The 21,151-nt window shown below is 40.3% G+C and overlaps 1 protein-coding gene across 5 annotated transcripts in view; it reads left to right on the top strand.

Annotated features, from left to right (window-relative positions):
- GOLGA4 (golgin A4) overlaps nucleotides 1-21,151 on the top strand; it is a 55,782-nt gene that overhangs the window by 23,016 nt on the left and 11,615 nt on the right. For 4 of the 5 annotated variants that reach the window (XM_082192699.1, XM_082192698.1, XM_082192697.1 and 1 more), the window contains 9 exons: nucleotides 4,019-4,197; nucleotides 5,589-5,720; nucleotides 7,440-7,595; nucleotides 9,501-13,699; nucleotides 14,996-15,117; nucleotides 15,923-16,053; nucleotides 16,237-16,350; nucleotides 18,443-18,463; nucleotides 18,597-18,665. In XM_082192699.1, the coding sequence (XP_082048825.1) occupies nucleotides 4,019-4,197; nucleotides 5,589-5,720; nucleotides 7,440-7,595; nucleotides 9,501-13,699; nucleotides 14,996-15,117; nucleotides 15,923-16,053; nucleotides 16,237-16,350; nucleotides 18,443-18,463; nucleotides 18,597-18,665 (5,123 nt within the window). The remainder of the gene's footprint in view (nucleotides 1-4,018; nucleotides 4,198-5,588; nucleotides 5,721-7,439; nucleotides 7,596-9,500; nucleotides 13,700-14,995; nucleotides 15,118-15,922; nucleotides 16,054-16,236; nucleotides 16,351-18,442; nucleotides 18,464-18,596; nucleotides 18,666-21,151) is intronic. The other variant, XM_082192700.1, reaches the window with a different exon arrangement.

The raw sequence follows: 21,151 nt of genomic DNA, 5'->3' as shown, positions 1-21,151 counted from the left end.
GCACTTCACTTTTTTTAAAAAATGAAGAGTGTTTTAAAAATAATTGCAAATTGTGCTCATCATTTTCCTTCACCTGTTCCAGTAGAGAAAAAGGATATGCTGTTGATCTCACAGAATACCACTCTGTGGCTCATAATGATGCAACACACTCTTGTATATGGCTGCCTTCATCGTTTTTGGCGCAACATCAATTCAATTGCCAATATTCTGCAGCCTGGTAGTGTTTCTTTTATCCCTTAGAATCCCACAGAGCGTAGTCAAATGTGATATTTTTCCCTGAAACACTCTGAGCCATGAGCTATCTCTTTGTCTGGCAAAAGTCAATTGAGCCTTCTCTGAATCTTTATTTGTTAGTGCAAGGTGAGAAGCTAGGCTTTCATGTATAAAAACAGATAATTTATACTTCATCTTAAATCCCCTATAACTGATGGAGAACCTGTGAGCTCAACTTGCGTTCAACAGCTTGATAACTTGCTTTAAAACAGAGTTGGACCAGTAAAAGATACCATTCTTCTATAGCTGATTATTTCATAGATAGACCATTTTGTGGAAACCCACAAAATGCATTTTTAAGAATGTGAATGTAAGCTTGCTAGCTCAGGTGAAGCTCAACCCTTCCTTTCGCTCCTCTTCCTTATCACAAACTCCTTTTAAAAAGTGATGACAGTTTTCACAAACAGCAGATTAGTTGATAAGCTTGGCTTTCCACTGCACAGCTTTCTTCTGTGGAGAGAGGGGCAGTGAGGATTTTCCTCTACTGAAGTCAGCGGGTTGGAGCTAGTCTGAGAGTTAGTTGTACTTAACTTTTTGTAGCAATTTCAATAAGGACTATTTCCTGTTGAACGATTCGGACATGTTAAAGACCAACTAAGTTAGTTCTTGGTATGAGCTTTCGTGTGCATGCACACTTCTTCAGATACCAAGTGTGCATGCACACGAAAGCTCATACCAAGAACTAACTTAGTTGGTCTTTAATGTGCTACTGGAAATAATTTTTTTATTTTGACTATGGCAGACCAACACGGCTACCTATCTGTGATTGGGACATGGGTTGTGACGAACCCTTTTCATTGATTGCAATAAGGACCAAGTGCAGTTAAATTAAAATTACATCTTTTAATTTTTTTAAAAAATCTCTGCTGTCCTCACCTGCAGTCTGAAGGAGCATAGTCAAGAACTCTGGCTTACCATCTCATCTATTGTTTGTGGCTCGTAGCTTCAGTTGCATTGGTGGCATTGCTTAGGAATGCCTTCAGCATTTGCCTTGAAAACCATTCATGTTTGCCCCAGAAAGCTACAATGTGATCAGTTCAGTGGAAGTGATTTATCATTGTGTACTTAGATTCATAGAAACACAGAATTGTAGAGTTGGATGGGAACCAAAGCGTTATCTTGTCCAACTTTGTGCAGTGCAGGAATCACAGCTAAATAATCACTGACAAATTGCCACCCAACCTCTGTTTAAAAACCTCCAACGAAGGGGGAGCCCGTCAACTTTGGAAGTACCCCATTCCACTGTCAAACAGCTCTTGCTTAGATTTCCTGTCAAGTGCAAATTGCAGAATATTCTCACACATTGATTACTCTGAAACAGCTATGCTAGTATAATGGGGGCGAAAAGCCACCTCTGTTTTACGATTTGGTTTTATAGCTTTGGTTTAACCAGACTCACTGAGTGAGTAAAAGGTGAACCATGGACCCCTGTTGTGTAACTTCATGAGTATACACAATCATTTGCAACTGGCACCTGCCCCTTGTATTAGAATTAGCTACCTCAAATCGTAATGTTGTGTTTCTGCTTATGTGTTAGGATGCCTGAGATGCATAAAATTTTACTTTTAGAGAACAGAATGTGTTTCTGTGAAGTGCTGCTTCTTTGTGTTTCCATGCTTGCCTAGCTTTCTTCCTGGTGTCACGTGTTTGCATTTATGGTAATACAGCTGCATGTTGCTGGGTTTCTGCATTTGAATAGTCATTCCTAGTATTTACTGGAAAGTTTCTGTTCTTCCTGCCTGTGGGCCTGAATATGTGTTTCTTTTTCACCCACTTTACATTTCAAAAAGCTCAAAATAAATAAATAAATAAATAAAATGGCCTGTGCATTTATGAACTCTGCCTTTTAGAAGGTAGCCCTTTGACACCTGAAATTCTGATTTATTGCACTATGAGGTTTCATTGCTCATCCTCCATCAGGGCTTAAGGGGAAAAGAGTGGCATTGCAGTTGACACGCTGCTGCCACCCAAAATAGTATTCTCATGTTGAATCATTTCCTTTCCCCCTTATAAAATTTAGCACAATTCTATGAGTGTCTACTCAGTAGTAAGACCCATTGAATTCAGTGGAGCTTACACCCAAGTATAGGATTGCAGCCTTGACAGTGCTGTGACACTGCACTAGACATTTGCAGCCATAGCCCAGTAACAGCCAATGCTACTGCATATAGATACCGTATTCTTTGCACCATAACACTCACTTTTTTCCTCCTAGAAAGTAAGGGGAAATGTCTGTGCGTGTTATGGAGGGAATGCCTACGGGTGGCATGCCTACGGATTTTCCTCCTCTAAAAACTACGTGCGTGTTATGGTCGGGTGCGTGTTATAGAGCGAAAAATACGGTAATTCATTAAAAGACAGAGAAGATGGGCAGTGCCATATTTTTAAATGCAGTAGTGTTAATGTTTGGATTATATGGCAGGTCCTAAATTTGTCCGTTACTAGTATATGCTTATTTATGTTAGTACTTTGTGCTGAACATATGAAATGCACCTACATTTCAGTACAATGGGATTGATAAATATGTTCTGAACTGTGCTGGAAGGCACACGGGGCCAAATCTCATGCTAATGTGGTAGAGCTAATGTGGCAACTTGATCCCCCGCCCACCACTTGAGGATTTTACTATGCCTAAACAACAACATTGATAAAAATTCTTCAGTCATAACTTTTTTTTAAATTATAAAATTATTTTTCTTGTATTTAAAACAATCATCATTCCACTTTTTTATCTTAAAAAGGGACAATCAAGGCAGCTAAAACGCCAACTAAATTTACATAAAAGGAAGACTAAGACAATACCAGCATATAGTCATATTCATAGTAAATAATCAGCAAGTTGCAATATTAATTATGCACTGCCCAGACTTGGTTCACATATAACACTTATGCCAAACGGTGGCTTAGGTTAACATGAGCAAGTTTGCTGATGCACAGAGCAAAAACATCAGCTGTTTTGCTTCCCTCCTGTTGCTGCGGTAATACTGAGAGCTAAATCACCATTTGGTTTAGCATTATGTGTGAATCCAGGCTTATGGTTTGTCTCATTCCAAATAAACTATGAGTTGTAACCAGCTGTTATTTGCTTATCACTCTTTGTTTCTTTGGAGACGACAACCTGTGGCTCAGATATGCATGTAATGCCAAAGCAAACCATGATTTGGATTCTGGTAGTGCAACAGGCTCAGAGGAGGAACAAAGTGGCTGTGATCTTTGCTTGTTCACACTTAGCCGTAGTTAGATTTAGTGTTATGTGCTGATGAAAGTAGTGTTCTGAGAGCTAAAACAAGGACACCAATTGAGCTGTAATGAAGTTTAAAGAAACTGATTTAAAGTTAAATGGCAGTATAGTTATTCACGGTTCTAATGCAAAGAAGCTGCTCTTAGGATTACATGAGTGCAGGCATTCCAGACATTCTTATAGACTCCTGAGAATTGCTATGCAGTCATGAGTGAAAAGGGAATTTCTGTTGAATTACCTCTTCTATACAATATTCTTGTTCAATTTATTTTAAGGGTTGAGAGATTTGACACTAAGCAGGAAGCAGAGCCCAGTCCCTTGATTTCTGAGTTTTATTTTGTTGACATGATAGTAAACGTTTGCCTTTCCAGGCTGACTTAATGATTTCTCTTTAGCTAGGTTATTCAGTGAGAATATGGCCTACATATGGTAATTTTACTTTGTCTAGAGTTTCTGCCATGTTAAACCATACATATAACCTCTTCTTTTTCTTGTTTTCTGCAGCATTTGAAGAGCTTGAGAAGGCTCTCAGTGCAGCCCAAAGGACTGAAGAAGCACGCAAGAAACTGCAAGCAGAAATGGATGAAAGGATCAAGGCAGTAGAAAAGGCAAGCGAGGAAGAGCGTGTGAGCCTTCAACAGGAATTAACAAGGGTGAAGCAGGAGGTGGTTAATATTATGAAGGTAAATACTAGATCTTCTGTAAGGTAAACTGCAGAGATAAGGTAACAATTCACGTTGAAATCAGAATATATCATGTTAATACTGGCAGAGTTCAATCTTCCCTTGTTGGCGGGGTGTATGAGTGAATAAAAGTGCAGTATACAGTGGAACGGGACGCAGGTGGCGCTGTGGGTTAAACCACAGAGCCTAGGACTTCCCGATCAGAAGGTCGGCGGTTCAAATCCCCGCAAGGGGGTGAGCTCCCGTTGCTCAGTCCCTGCTCCTGCCAACCTAGCAGTTTGAAAGCACGTCAAAGTGCAAGTAGATAAATAGGTACCGCTCCAGCGGGAAGGTAAATGACGTTTTCGTGCACTGCTCTGATTCGCCAGAAGTGGGTTAGTCATGCTGGCCACATGACCCGGAAGCTGTACGCCGGCTCCTTCGGCCAATAAAGCGAGATGAGTGCCGCAACCCCAGAGTCAGTCACGACTGGACCTAATGGTCAGGGGTCCCTTTACCTTTACTTTTATACAGTGGAACCTCAGGTTGCGAACGTGATCCGTGTGGGAGGCACATTCACAACCCGCACTTCGGGTTGTGCAATTCGGCACTTCTGCGCATGCGTACCCGTTCCGGTACTTCTGGCTTCAGCGCGGTGCGCAACCCGGAAACGCGTAACCTGAAGCGTCTGTAACCCGAGGTACCACTGTACTAAGAATCTGATAATAAATCAGTCTTGCAGCTTTACACTGTTCCATTAAAGCCTTGTTTAACACACAAAAGAATTTGTGTGTTTAATCATGCCACTTTCTCTGCTGCAAAACCAAAATATGGATAGGAATTGTTTGAATCTCTGTAAGGTAGAAAACGTATATGGATTCTGTAGTATTGTGTTGAACCCGGCTGCTAGGCAACACCCAGAAATATATGACTAAGGTTGTAATGCTATACATACTTATCTGGGAGTTAACTCCATTGTATGCAGCTATTACTGCTGAGTAAATATTAATAGGATTGCACTGTTTGGCTGTAGTTCTATGCATGCATACTTTGAAGTAAGGCCCATTGGATTCAGTGGGACTTCTGAGTAAGCATAATTAGAATTGTACTCTTGAAGGCCTATTAAAAACTGAATGGGAAGATGCGAGTCATTCATAGTGCAATTCTCTGCATCTCTGCCTCTTTGAGGTGAATGGGACTTATTCCTTAGTAAATGTAGATAGAATCGCAGATGTGAACTGGAACTCTTTTGGGTCTTTTATTTTTTTTAAAAAAAGCACCAAATAGCATTTCTTGCAAGAAAGCAATCTGTTTAGTCATTTTTCTTCTTCATTTCATTTCTCTTTGATCAATAATATAGAAGCACCTTTGTTTCTTGGGTAACATCAGACGTGTGCCTTTCAAATTTGCAGAAATCTTCAGAAGAACGAATTACCGAACTAGAAAAGTTACATAAAAGGGAATTGGCTAGCAAAGAACAGATATTAAATGATAGATTACGGGCTCAAGACCAGGCGTTTCAGGAACAAATGAAAACAGCTCTTGTAAGTGTCTTCTTAAGAGCCAGATGGGTCTGGTGTGTTTGTGATGATGAATAAAACTTAAGTATGAATAGGAGAACTTGGTGCATAAAGATGCATTTGGATGTATATCTGGGAATCTACAGACCAAGTGAATAATAACACCTATTTATTTAAAATATATACATATATGCACACCACCCTTCAGCAATTTCTAAAATAAAATGCAATAAGTAAGTTCATGAAAAAGAAGAGAAGGGTTTGGATTTGATATCCCTCTTTATCACTACCCGAAGGAATCTCAAAGCGGCTAACATTCTCCTTTCGCTTCCTCCCCCACAACAAACACTCTGTGAGGTGTGTGGGGCTGAGAGACTTCAGAGAAGTGTGACTAGCCCAAGGTCACCCAGCAGCTGCATGTGGAGGAGCAGGGAAGCGAACCCGGTTCACCAGATTGCAAGTCTACCGCTCTTAACCACTATCAAGAACACAAAAATGCATTAAAAAGTTTGGGACAATAGAATGTTGGTGCCTGGTGTCAAAAGGAGAACAATGGAAGTAAATGGTAGGCCTCCCTGGGAGAGGAATTCTACAAATGGGGATCCCACCATTTCTTACCTCCAGAAATTTGGGGCACCTGGTGGAGAGCCTCTGAAAATGACCTCAATATACTGGCAGATTGGTATGGGACCAGTGTCATAACTCTAGAAGGCTTTAAAGATGAGCACCAGGATTTTCAGTTGTGCCTGGAAACTAGCAAGAAGCTAGTGCTTTCGGTATTGCTGGGATACCTTCCTGCTGACTTGTCCCAGTCAGTAGTCAGGACCCTGTACTTTGAACAAACTCAGTAGTTTTTTAAATAGTTTTCAAGGGTTACTGCACATGCAGTACATTACAGTAACCAATCCTAGATGTTCTAGACATTCCTGTTAAATAAAGAGGAACTTCTGAACTTTTGACACGTTTTGGAGAGTTTGCCTATCTGTTCTAAACGCTTCCTTTTTCTTTCTCCCGCAACCCTTTTTAGGTAGTTTCAGTGGTGTAGCGTGGGTTGTCAGCACCCGGGGCAAGACAAGTAATTTGTGCCCCCTAACCCTAACCCCCAGATGTTGCGCCTGGTGCGGCCGGCCCCCCCTGCACCCCCCACGCTACGCCACTGGGTAGTTTGCTTGGTTTAAACATATACCTAAAACATAATGTATGGAAATGGGTTTCCAGACAGAACTTGTCCATATTTCATTGTGTTGTGTAACTGAAAAGGCAGTTTTTTTTATTCAGTCACCTTTACTCTAGTGTTTGCAAATGCACATATTAGTAAGCTGAACTGTGTTTGGTTGAAGGCTCCCTGTATACCATGGAACAAATGTGCTTGCATCCCTATGGATGGATAGGTAGAGTCAGGGAATTATGCTGAGGAAAGGTTACAGAGTTTAGACCCTGTTACTGTTGGCCATGCACGTATGTAAGGTTAGATAAGGACTAATAGATTAATTCTAAATCTAGATTATTGCTGCTATTTCTTCATTTTCTGCACACAGAAACTTCACTTTCAGATTCTTTACAGTTACATGAAAAATATAAAATTATAAGGTTCTTCGTGGACTTTTAATCAGTTTGTGTGATATCCACTTTTTAAAAAAAATGTACGAGCAAGAATTAAAATAGATAATACTCCTAGTGCTGCTGATAGATCAGTGACTTTATGGTACTTTCTTTTTTAAAAAGTCATAATTCTTGACACAGGAAAAGTGCCAGAGTGAACACCTACAGACTACACAAGAAAAAGAACAACAGGAATCATTAGCCCTAGAAGAACTGGAACTGCAGAAAAAAGCAATTCAGTTGGAATGTGACCAAAAACTAGAGGACATGCAGCAAGAAATAGAAACCTACAAAACCGTGAGTAAAAGATTTGGAACATTGGACTGCTTTTTTATATTGCACAAACTAAAATGTAAATGCATATGAGGGGTATGCATACCTATAATTGCGTCTAATGGGGGAAATTTGGGGAGGGTGCTTGGCCCCAAAGGGCATGGCTGTTTTTTTATTTTTTTTATTATTATTATTTATTACATTTTATTATTTACATGCCACCCATCTGATTGGGTTGCCCCAGCCATTCTGGGCCACTCCCAACAAAATATTAAAAACACAGTGTGATTCATGAGAAAGATTGTGAAATCAGTTGAGGCAGACAACAAAGGGGGCAGAAACTGTGATTTGAACCAAACATAGTGTCTCTATATACCGCATTTTTCGCCCTATAGGACGCACTTTTTCCCCTCCAAAAATGAAGGGGAAATCTGGGTGTGTCCTATGGGGCGAATACAGGCTTTTGCTGAAGCTTGGAGAGCGAGAGGGGTCGGTGCACACCGACCCCTCTCGCTCTCTAGGCTTCAGGAAGCTATCAGCAAGCCTCGGGAGCCCGCGGAAGTTCCCGCAGGGCTCCCTAGGCTACGGATAGCAGCCTGCCGCCCGGCGTGCGGGGCACCCTGAAGCAGAGCGCCCTGCGTGCTGGGCAGACATCGGCCAGCCCCACAAGCTCGGGGGACAGCGAGGAGGCGCAGAGCCGCCATCCCGCTGTTCCTCGACCTGGTTTGGAGGCTGGCACTGGGGAGAAGCGCGCTTCGCCCCAGCCCCACAATCTTGGGGGACAGCGGGGAGGCGGAGCGCCGCCATCCCGCTGTTCCCCGACCTGGTTTTTTTTGGGGGGGGAAATAAAGGGGAATTTTTTTTCCTTTATTTCCCCCCCAAAAAACTAGGTGCGTCCTATGGGACGAAAAATACAGTAGATATGTTGTAGCAGGAGGAGAATAACCTAGCCTCATATTCCCCTCTTGCATCTTTCCTTGCCTTCCCCTTCCACATGCCTTGATGGTCTTAGAAACAGAACATAGGAGGCATATGATGTCCATCCTTACATTAATTATCAGGATTCATGTTTGGGAGTCAGCTACACAACTTTCTCTTTGTACAAGCTACTGCTTTGTTAGGTGCCCTTTTCCAGGAGCTTTAAATGATTCGGTAGGTGAATGTGACCTTTCCTGTCTAATTCAAGACTAGCCAATCACTTAGTTCCAAGAACCTGTATACCTTGTAACCTAGGTACGTGTGCCTTAGGCCATGTGGAAGTGGGGTGGAGACACAATGTCAAAAGCAGTGTGTAAGTCTGTTGTGCTGATTTTAATCTGACATGCATCCTGTGCAGTCGATAACGCCATGCCTCTTATGCCTTTATGTACAGTTGTGGGTGATTTTACAGGGAGATGGGAGGAAAGGGCCAAATACTGCATTGTGGTACTTAACTGACCATCAGTTGACTCTTTTGGGGAAATATTTTGTTAAGGACTTTCTTATCTTAGTCATACTTTGAAGATTCAAATTGTTCTTGCTATTATTCATTGTGATGGAATTTGAGAACCCCCTTGCTCTTTGTCTTTATTCCACTTTAATGAGAAAAATATGTAGTGGTTCTGGAAGTTTTCCTCAGCTTTGGGTCCAGTAATATTTCCCCATTCTCCTTCTGTACATCAAGGCTATATAAAATTGGCACCTATTAAGGGTGCAATCCAGCCAAAGTTCAGCACTTTGGAGTTCCATTGATTCAAATGGGAGGCAGCGGAGCATATGTTTAACGCGCCCATCATTGGGATTTGAAAGTACTTAATTTTGAATGGATTATGTCCTAATGTTTTGAAATGTATAGCTCATAGTAATAATTTCATTAAAGTATTGTATTCAAGTAGGAGTCAGTCACAGAAAAAGGGATTGATGATATTTTTCAACCAATCTTTTAAACAGAGAATTCTAGAATTGGAAAGTTCCCTTCCAAAGTGTTCGCAGAATAACAGCCAGTTGGAGGAACTGACTACTCAAATAGAATCAGAAAACAACAGGCACAATAAAGAAATCACTGCCATGGTTGAAAAACATAGAGAAGAGCTTGAGGATGTGAAACGGCAAGAACAACAAGTTTGGACAGAAAAACTTGATACATTAACATGTCAGAAGCAGTCGGAAATGGAGAAATTGAAAATGCAGCTTGATGAAGTGACTAAAGTATTGAAAGAGAAAGAGACTCAATTTCATGGCCATATAGAAGAGATGAACGAAAAAACTTTAGAAAAGCTTGATGTGAAACAAACCGAGCTAGAAGCACTCTCTTCTGAGTTATCAGACACGCTAAAAATTCGTCAGGATCTTGAACAGCGTTTGTCGATATTAAAAGATGATGCAGATAAAGCAAAGCTAGAGTTTGAGGGAAAGCTGGAGCAAGAGAAGAACCGTCATAAGGAACAAGTTGAAACTATCTTTAAAGATAAGGAAGTCATGGAGAAAACATTCAAAGATGAAATTAGTCAACTCAAGCTACTCTTGGAAGAAAAAGAGAAATGCCAAGTGGAATTGGAAGAGCATTTGAAAACACTGAAGGAATCTCTTAGAAAGGCTGAAATTGAATGCAAAGAAAAGTCTACTGAACTAGATGGCCTTTTTCAGTCCAACGAGAGCATAGCCAGAGAACAAGCAAGCATTTACGAACAAAAGTTAATAGATTTGCAGCAAAAGCTGGGCAATGTAGATGCTGAAAAATCACGTCTTGATGTACAGATTGTAAAAACCGAAGCTGAACTGAATGAACTCAAAGCTGAATTAAAGTTTCGGATATCCGAGGTACATGATCTGAAATGTGAACTTGAGGAGCAAAAGAAAGAAAATATGCAGAAAGTGTCATCTCTGACAGAGCAGCATGAATCACAGTTAAGAGATCTTAGAGAAGAGGTAAGTCAGGCAAAGAGTCATTTTTCTGATAAGGAAAATGAGCTTGCACAAACAAAGGGGCTATTGAATCAACAAATTGAGAAACTTGGACAGCAACTAGCAGCCAAAGAGGCAGAAATTAGTGCTTTAAAGAGTGAATATGAAATCAAATTTAAGCAACAAGAGACACAAATGGAGAAAGTTAAAGGAAAATCAAAGGAAATGCAGGAGAGATTCAAGAAGAAACTTTCAGAGCAGGAAGCAAAACTCAAAAAGGAGATGGAGAATAAACAGTTGGAATTTAGTCAGAAAGAGAAGCAATTCAATGCAAAAATGCTGGAAATGGCCCATGCCAGTTCAACTGGAATTGATGATGCTGTGTCAAAACTGGAGAAGAATCAGAAGGAACAACTAGAAAGCCTGCTTGAAGCTCACAAAAAAGAACTAGAAGAAGTTGTCCAAACCTGGGAGAAGAAGCTGAGTCAGCTGGCTGAAGAACTTGGAGAAAAGCATGAAATGGAGTTGCAAGAAAAAGATCAAGAAGTAGGAGACCTGAAACAGAAACTGGCCACCTTCAGTATTGAAAGGGAGGACAGAAATGCAGATATTACTCGGTTAAAGAATGAACAGACAGAGAGGGACAAATTGTTGAATGAGTTGCAAGAACAGCTACAGCAAACATTAACTCAAGTGACAGTTTTGACGCAGAGAGAAACTGATTTGAAAAAGCAACTTGAGAAACTAGAGGATGACCTTAGTTTGTCTCTGAAGGAGAAGATAGAAGTCCAGGAACAGCTTAGTGAAGTAAAAGCAGTAGGAGAAAAAGAGAAGAACAAAGTTGGTGAGCTGGCAGAGAAGTTGAAAACATATGATGAACAACTCAAGGCTCTGCAAATGTCACATTCTAAAGAGTGTGAAGATTATGAGAAAAAACTGGAGGACAAACATTTGGAGCTTCAACAAAAAAAAGCGGAATTTGAGAAGTTTGCAAGGGATATAGCTACACAACTAGAGGATTACCGGCAGAAAGCAGAATCTTTCCTAGAAATAAAAATCACTGAGCTGCTTGTGAAGTGCAATGAAAAAATTTCTTCGGCAATTTCTAGAGTTGTACACTGTCACAATTGCACAACAAAAATAAAAGAAACAATATTAATTAAAACCTGTAAAATTCCTGACCTAGAAGCTCAACTTAAGCAAATAAGAGAGAGTCGTGATACTTTAACCAGCTGTTTCAAAGAATCAAAACAACACTTGCAAGAAAAGGAAAACTTGATAATGTCTATGAAAGTGGATATTGACAGACTCGTAACAGAAAAAGAGCAATTGCAAAAAGAAGGAGGACACCAGCAGGAAGCAGCAACAGAGAAAGAAACTTTCATCACACAATTGAAGAAAGAATTGTCTGAACATATTAATGCTGTCACTTCTCTGAGGGAGGAGCTAAATGAAAAGAAGGCAGAGATCGCTGATCTTAACAAGCTTGTCAGTGAGTTAAGTCTCAAGCTTGAAATCGACAAATCAGAAAAAGATGCTGCCACAACTCTGTTAAACAAGCAACACAAAGAAAATCGACTTCAGCTGTTGAATGAGGTGCAAGAATTGTCTTCCAGAATTGAAACACTGAGTCAGGAAAAAGCAACTGCTCTTGAACAGGTAGACCACTGGATGAACAAGATGTCAGAGTGGAAGAAGAAAGCCCAGTCAAGATTTACACAGAATCATAACACAATTAAAGAACTACAAAACAAAGTTGAACTAAGTAATAACCAAGCTATTGAGAAAGAAGAGGAATTGAATAAAATGAAGGAAGTGTGTGATAAGCAAACCAAGCACATAGAACATTTGAAAGGCTTACTGGAACAAAAGCAGATTAGAAGAGAAAAACAAGAGTCTGATTTGGTTGCCGAGTTAAAAATCCATACAGCAAGAATTGCTGAGCTCGAAGAACACATCACTCGGAAAACAGCAGAAAATGATTCCTTAATGGACGAACTCAAAAGGCACAATGAGCAGAACAGTGAGCAAAAAGAGCTGGCACAAGAGCTTCAACAAACTCAGGTGGCAGTTATGGAAAAGGATAAAAGGCTTCAAGAGATGGAACAAGAAGTACTACTTTTTGAAAAGAAAATGCAGACCATGGAAGTTGACCTTGGGGAAAAATCGAAAGAATTTGAAGAAACAAAAGTGGCTTTAATGAAAAGCAAAGAGGAAGAATTAAAGTCTTTGGAAGAGAGGCTTACTTCAGAAACCACTGCTAAAATAGGAGACCTGAAAAAAAAGGCTGAACAAAAAATTGCTTCTATTAGGAAGCAGCTGACATCTCAAATGGAAGAAAGGGAACAGCAATATAGACAAGACATGGAACAGCAGTTAAAGCAAAAATTGCAAGACAAGGAAGACAAGATTACGTATTTAGAAGACAAAATTAGATCAATCAATTCTGAGTTAGAAAAGGAGATGATACAGAAGGTAGAAACCTTAAAAGTTTCCACAGAACAAGACAAAGTATGTGCATTAGGGAACATGCAACAGATGTATGAATTAAAAATAGATGGTTTACAAAAAGATTTATTGGAAAAGGAGAGACAGCTAAAGATGTATGACGAGGAACAAAAAGCAAGTAGTGTTTCAAAGCTAGAGGCTCAGTATCAACAAGAACTCTGTAAAAAGGAGCAAGAAGACCATATGCTCATTGAAAAGCTTCAACAAACACTTGAGGAGCAAAGTAAGAAGCATGCAGCTATCCAAGAAGAATTGAAAACCAAAGAACAAAAAGAGCAAAATATGGAGGGTATGATTAAAGACTTGCAGGAAAAGCTGCAAGAAAAGGAGGGAGAGAGGCAGTCTTTGCAACAAAAGATACACAGTTTGGATGAGACTTTAACAAAAGAGAGAGAACTGAACAGAATTGAGATGGGAGATACTATTTCAAAACATGATGAACATTTGCAGGGACTCCGACAGCAGCTGGAGGAAAGAAATGGCCTTATAAAAGACTTGAAAGAAAGCACAGAAGAAAAGAGTAGATCAGTCCTTGAGCTTCAGAAACTGCTTGATGATCTGCACATCGAGCAAAAGGATTTGCAAGCTAAAGTGGAGGAGACTGAGCGGGAGAAACAGAAACTTGCCAAAGATGTGAGTAGGCTACAGAAGGATTTGCGCATCCTGCGGAAGGAACATCAGCAGGAGCTGGAGATAATGAAAAAAGAATCGGTAGAAGAAATGGAACAAAAAATAAAGTAAGTTCTAGTAGTAGTCTGTAAAATTTCCAGTGCACCTGCATGAGCAGTAACACCATATAAAATAAGAAAAGTTAACATTACATAACTTTATGTCCAAACAATAACTGCTTGATGTAAAGGGAAAGGGACCCCTGACCATTAGGTCCAGTCGCGGACGACTCTGGGGTTGCAGCGCTCATCTCACTTTACTGGCCAAGGGATCTGGCGTACAGCTTCCGGGTCATGTGGCCAGCATGACTGAGCCGCTTCTGGTGAACCAGAGCAGCGCACGGAAATGCCGTTTACCTTCCTGCCAGAGCGGTACCTATTTATCTACTTGCACTTGACGTGCTTTCAAACTGCTAGGTGGGCAGGAGCTGGGACTGAGCAACGGGAGCTCACCCCATCTTGGGGATTCGAACCGCCGACCTTCTGATTGGTAAGCCCTAGGCTCTGTGGTTTAACCCACCGCGCCACCCGCATCCCTTGATATATGAAACCTCTATTATTCATAATCAGCATTGGCAAAATAAATCCTTCAAATTCATAGCAAATCATATGGAAAACTAGTCCTTGGCTGCATTTGGGCAATTGTAACTCCAGTTAAAAAGCCTCAAGTGAACCTTACACTCTTCCCTCAGTACACAAGCTCCTTAATTCATCCCTTTGTCTCACTTTAATAATCAAACCAAGAAGTCTCTAACCATACTTTCCCATTTATCCAAATTTAATATTCTGGCTTGTTCCAAAGCTGGTAACGATGAATTTCTGGTTTGGATGCAACTGGAAACTATAGCAGCTGGAAACTTAGTCGTTTCCTGGTTTCATTTCACATGCCTCAAAGGGGAAGATTGCTGGGTCTACATCCTTGTCCTATATTGTCCTAAAAGCCTTAGGAGTTTGCAGGTCAAATCTCAGGTTATGTTTACATGGTGTAATTAAATTATTTCATTTGCCCTAACAAAATTAATTGGATTTGTATAAGCTACACTTGGATCAAATCCCCCCTTTTATAGCCTTATCTGGACACATTTTCCAATTATCATAGGTAGATGAACTTTTATCCTCAGGACGTTTTCACAAAAGTCTGTTTGGTAACATTTTTCTTAATGAATTTCTCTCTTCAGTAACTATTGTCTCAATCATACAAATAATCATACAAATGTAAAGAAAAACCGTTAGTGAAAGCCATTTATTTTAATGCAGTCTTATACTTGGCAGGCTCTCAAATCTCTCTGTTAGAAATTAATATGCTTTTTTGCTTTGCTTTTGAACTGCCATATCTGGACTTCTTATCTTGCTGTACCTTTATAGATATGAACAGGAGGACATTGAATTGAAGCACAACTCCACATTAAAGCAGTTGATGAGAGAATTCAATACCCAGATGGCACAAAAGGACCAAGAAATAGAAACAGCCGTAAAAGAAACAATCAGTGAGTTGGAACAGTACCTTGTGTTGATTTTAAATGGCTATATCTCTTCTAAATTCAACCATCAGATCCATTCCTATAAGATCAATTTAGAAGAAAGAACTTCCATAGACCCATAGACAGAACAGTCAGGGGCATGATAACAAGCCTTGAATTTTCCTCTATTCTTGCCCTAGATTTGAATGCTTATGTAATACTGTATCGTGTGTGTGTGTGTGTGTGTACACACATATATACATATGCAAACTCATTAATGTAAATATATTAATTTTGCATATATATCTGATAATAAATACTGCCAATTAGTTAACAAGTATGAAGTTCAGATAGGTTGAAAGTACCATAACATCTGTTTAGTTTTTTAGTAAGAATTACGCATTCAATGACTATGTATAGGAGTGGCAAGTCCCAACTGTACTAACAGCTGTAAAAAATAAAAGTAGAGAAAGAAGAGGTGATGGATAAGCAGTAAAACCTTTGAGTGAAGTTTAATTCATTGCTTACTACTCAAAGCATAATCTTGCCTACGGTTTTAACATGATATTGGCTTGTTTGACCCAACCTACTCTAGTGTGAAAGAAGACAGCTTGTATGCCAAAATAAAAGGAATATGTTATCAGTTATGTTTTGACATGTCAACATCTCATTAGATTCTAATAGCATTTTTAATGAATTCTTCTTTAGAGTTTCTTCTTTTACTGTAGTATTCTTTTTTTTTAATGTATCTAGGATGAATTCCTGCTAATTCAATTAAAAGAGCAGCCCAGTTAAAATGCGATATGTAAACACTGTTGATCATTTTTCACAGGTAAAGCTCAGGAGGTTGAATCTGAACTCATAGAAAGTCACCACGCAGAGATAACTCAGTTACATAAAAAGTTGCTAGAAAAAGATGATGACCTACAAAGGACAGTGAAAAAGTATGAAGAAATCCTTGAGGTATATATGGTATTGCTTGTTTTTGCGTTTCTAAAAGTCAGAGCGCAGTTTCATCCAGTATTCGTGTATAATTCAGTAATTTCGCAGCTAAAGTTCTTGTAGCTAAAGCTGATGGAAGCCAGATTGTCTCCTAATTGTGAAGTATATAAAGTAATGGTTTTACTTATTTATTTTGTTCTGAAGACTCGAGAAGAAGAAATGACAGAAAAAGTAAATGAGCTTCAGAACCAGCTGGAGAAATTGCAGGAGGAGTACAAACAAAGACTGGCAGATGAAGAAAGCTGGAACAGTGGTGAAGTAAGTTAGAAAACATTATTTTACTTAGGAATTTATTGTGGTTCTTAGCTTGTATCTTAGTTTACCTTCAGAGTTTTAATAGAAATATTTTGTTAGACTTTAGAGTATTTTAACTCTTTTGATCTAACAATTGGCAAAGGGGCTTGGCTGTTTTTTATCCATTATTGCCACTGTTGTCTCTTACATTTGAAGCTATTGCTGTTCTGTCCTACAGAGGCAAATAATATTAACTGTGGAAACTGATCTATTATTCGATATCTTAGTTTTATTTCAGTAGTAAATCAGTTAGTCATATATACAGTTGGTTCAAGACTAAGTTAGTTGCACTTGGTTTCCTTTGAAATTAGAGAGATTGGGAAATAAGCGACAGCATTCAACGACACTTTACTCAGAGTTGACCCATTGAATTTAATGAATATAACCGTAAGTTAGGTTGATTAATTTCAGTGGGTCTACCCTGAGTGAGACATGGTTGAATACCACCCAAGCACTTTGGTGACGCATGTGATTAGAACCACATCACATACGTGCAGCTAGCTGTGGATATGGAGGCTAACATGGTCCGTTCAGGTGCTGAGGGCCACATCATCTGGAGGTGCTAGTAAGGAGCAGGATTCCAGCCCCACAATAAGAGACTACCTTCAACCTGCTCCCGACAACTGATGGTGCTCTATTCCCAGAAAATGCTACAGTCAGAATTAGAGGGCTCGGCAGCGCAAGCTTGCAGATTGGCTTGGAGTTTGCTTACCATAAGTATGCCAGTTCCATAGGGACGGATAAGTACATGACAGCATTGCCATGTCTGAGAAGTCATTCATCCAGCTATTTTATGCTGCGAGTTCACAGTTCGGCTGTTGAAACCCAGGGTTCAATAACCCTAAATGGAGAGTGTAAAAGCCCCAGAGCTACAACCAACGTGTCAAGTGCTGCAGGCCACCATATTTTTCGCTCTATAAGACGCACCGGACCACAAGACGCACCTAGTTTTGGAGGAGGAAAACAAGGAAAAAAATATTCTGAATCTCAGAAGCCAGAATAGCAAGAGGGATCGCTACGCAGTGAAAGCAGCAATCCCTCTTGCTGTTCTGGCTTCTGGGATAGCTGCGCAGCCTGCATTCGCTCCATAAGACGCACACACATTTCCCCTTACTTTTTAGGAGGGAAAAAGTGAGTTTTATAGAGCAAAAAATACGGTAATTATTGCCTATGAATTGGTACCACATACCACCTACTGTAGTAGTGCAGGGAGAATGAATAGCTTTGGGACCATCTCCTAACATACAAATAAAAATCAAGTTCTGTATGTGCCTAACTCACCCCCCCCCCTTCAATCGTTTGGTTGAAACCCTCATCTCCTGAGATGAGGAGTGTTGGCATCCTGGGGTGAAAAAAGTATTTCACACTTTTATTACTTGCATTTGAAACTGTGTGTTCAGATTGTTCTTTACCCATATATTATATCTGTTGTATTTTATCCTTTTGAATAGTGGGATTACAATTTAGTGTCACAATTTGACCAAAATTTGTAGTTTCTTTGATAATGTCATTTTGCAGCCATTTATGTACGCTCATGTCTCATTAATTTAAAATGGGCTGTAAGTTCATGTAATGACCGTGGGAGTTTAGCATAAAATTCAACTTCTGCTACAAGAAAAACCCAGTCTTCCTTCATGGCTCTCAACTAATAGAGATTATGATGAAAGCAAATTGTTCACAAGAAAATATGTATGTTACTTATTTAGGAATTCATTTAATAGTTGCTTAAGTCTCTCATTTGAATAGTTTCTTTGTACCACTTAGATTTATTTCAAACTGTATTTTGGGTGTGACTAAGCTATTTTAATTATTTGTGCTCCTCAAAACTGCTTTTATGTGATAAAAAATTGCAAGACAAATTTCTTTGTACCAAATAGTAATATATACCATCTCAGATTTTGCAATAAGATCATGAATCAGAGAAATAGATAATGGAGAGTTAATCAGGAATTAATGACAATTCATATGGATGAAAAATATCCTGCAGTGCTTTTTGTTTTATTTGGCAGCGTATGAAGCAAATACATTTTATTAAATGTTCATTTTTCTGTTTTAGGTAACAGTAGCTGAACTTCAGGTAAGATTGGCTTCATCTTTACCACTAGCATAATGTCAAGTTTTCCTTTGATGCTGTTTACAATTTTGATGAAAAGTAATAAATTAAGTGTTTGTAGTGCACATTTTCATATATGTTTCTGGTTGTGTTTCAGGCCCAGCTAGCCCAGAAGACAACACTTGTCAGTGATTCAAAGCTGAAAGAACAGGAATTCATAGAACAGGTAAGGATCTGTTAAAAAAGAAGAAGGAACTTTAGCTCTTGGGTACATTAAAGCATTTTCTAGGTATAATTTGAAAAGCTTATAAAAGGCTACCTAGGCTGCAACCCTATATCCCATTTCATGGAAGTAGGCCTTATTGAACTTAGGTTAAGGTAAAGGGACCCCTGACTGTTAGGTCCAATCGTGACCGACTCTGGGGTTGTGGCGCTCATCTCGCTTTATTGGCCGTGGGAGCCGGCGTTTGTCCACAGACATCTTCCGGGTCATATGGCCAGCATGACCTGGCAAACCAGGGCAGCACACAGAAACGCCGTTTACCTTACCTATTTATCTACTTGCACTTTGGCGTGCTTTCGAACTGCTAGGTTGACAGGAGCAGGGACCGAGCAACGGGAGCTCACCCCGTCGATTCGAACCACCGACCTTCTGATCAGCAAGTCCTAGGCTCTGCGGTTTAACCCACAGCGTCACCCGCGTCCCATCTTATTGAACATACTTTTGAGTAAACATGCATAATATAGTGTCGTTAAACACAGATTCAGTCTGCTCATCATCACCAGGCTATTAAAAGTGCGACACTCTAAAGCCCTAAAACAATCAAAACCAAGCTCAAATAACCTTTGATTCTACAGTCAAACCTCGATTGTCAAACATAATCTGTTCCAGAAGCCCATTTGGCTTCTGAAATGTTCGACAACCGAGGTGCGCCTTCCAATTGACTGCAGGAGCTTCCTGCACTCAAGCGGAAGCTGCGTCGAACATTCAACTTCCGAAAACATTCGAAAACTGGAACACTTCTGGGTTTTCAGCATTCGGGAGCCAAAACGTTCCAAAATGGAGGCATTTGGGAACCAAGGTTTGACTGTATTTCAACCTTCTTGAGTGTTATAGTCAGTTACTCATTCTCAGCCTACCCTATCTCACATGGTTCTTGTGAGGATAAAATTGGGAAGAGGATGACTTTGTAAGCCACCTTGAGCTCCTCAGAGGAAAGATGGGAGATAAATGTAACAAAAAATAAAGGAAGTATGCATAATTCAATTATCAAAATACAGATAAAATCAACAGAATTTAAGAACGAGCATACATAATAAAACTATATTTCAAGTTAAAAGAAAATACAGTGGTGCCCTGCAAGACGAATGCCTCGCAAGACGGAAAACTCGCTAGACGAAAGAGTTTTCCGTTTTGGAGGTGCTTCGCAAAACGAATTTCCTATGGGCTTGCTTCGCAAGACGAAAATGTCTTGCGAGTTCCTGCTGTTTTTTTCCCCTTTCCCCCCTTTTTCTAAGCCGCTAAGCCGCTTATCAGCTGATCCGATCAGCAGATAAAGCCGCTAAAAGCCACTAATAGCGCTAATCCCCTAATCCTTCAATGGGCTTGCTTCGCAAGACGAAAAAACCGCTAGACGAAGAGAATCACAGAACGGATTCTTTTCATCTTGCGAGGCACCACTGTAGGTAAAAAAAGGTTTTAGTGAGTGTTGAAAAGGGTTCAATAAAGTGGACTGCCTGTTATTAATAGAGAGGGAGTAGATGCATAAAGCATTTGTTCAAGGAAACTGGTTCCAAACTGCTGAGGGCTTTATATACCAATAGTAACACCTTGGGTCAGGGTGACATGCCTATTTCTCTTGTACCGTTCCAATTTCTAACCCAGTGGGAAGCACCACTGTCTGTGTGTCCTCCAAGTGGTGACCCCAAGGGGAGATGATCTTTGATGTCCCCCACTTTGGGATGAATCCCCCCGTGGTTTACCCCACCACATGTAGCTGGTTCTGTTCTTATCAGCCAAGCCAGAGGCAATGCTTTGATCCAAAGCAACACTCCCATGTGTAATCACTCAATTCAGAACAGAACCACTCTCGATTGCAATCAGCAAAAAACGCTCTTTCTGCAAAAAGGAAAAAAAAACCAGTAAGACTATGAAACTGAAGTGGTCAGATAACAAGCACTCATACCAGATGAGTGGACAGTTCGGTCAAGGGTCAGTATAGTGCTAGCCAGCCCCTCTCTGCTTCCCAGGAGACTCGTGGCCAGGTCTACTTTTATCAGATCTTAAATTAGACAGAAAGAAAGGCAGACAGAAAACCCTAATCTTTGCTAATATTTCCCAACATGTCTAATAGGTAAAGGTAAAGGGACCCCTGACCATTAGGTCCAGTTGTGGCCGACTCTGGGGTTGCGGAGCTCATCTCGCTTTATTGGCCAAGGGAGCTGACGTACAGCTTCCGGGTCATGTGGCCAACATGACTAAGCCGCTTCTGGCGAACCAGAGCAACGCACGGAAACGCCATTTACCTTCCCACCGGAGCAGTACCTATTTATCTACTTGCACTTCAACGTGCTTTCGAACTGCTAGGTTGGCAGGAGCCAGGGACTGAGCAACGGGAGTTCACCCCATTGTGGGGATTCGAACCGCCGACCTTCTGATCAGCAAGTCCTAGGCTCTGTGTTTTAACCCACAGCGCCACCTGCGTCCCTTAA

This window comes from Podarcis vaucheri (assembly GCF_965113315.1).
Source record: "Podarcis vaucheri genome assembly, chromosome: 12".
Lineage (NCBI taxonomy): Eukaryota > Metazoa > Chordata > Lepidosauria > Squamata > Lacertidae > Podarcis > Podarcis vaucheri.
This window is presented reverse-complemented; position numbering and strand designations above follow the sequence as displayed.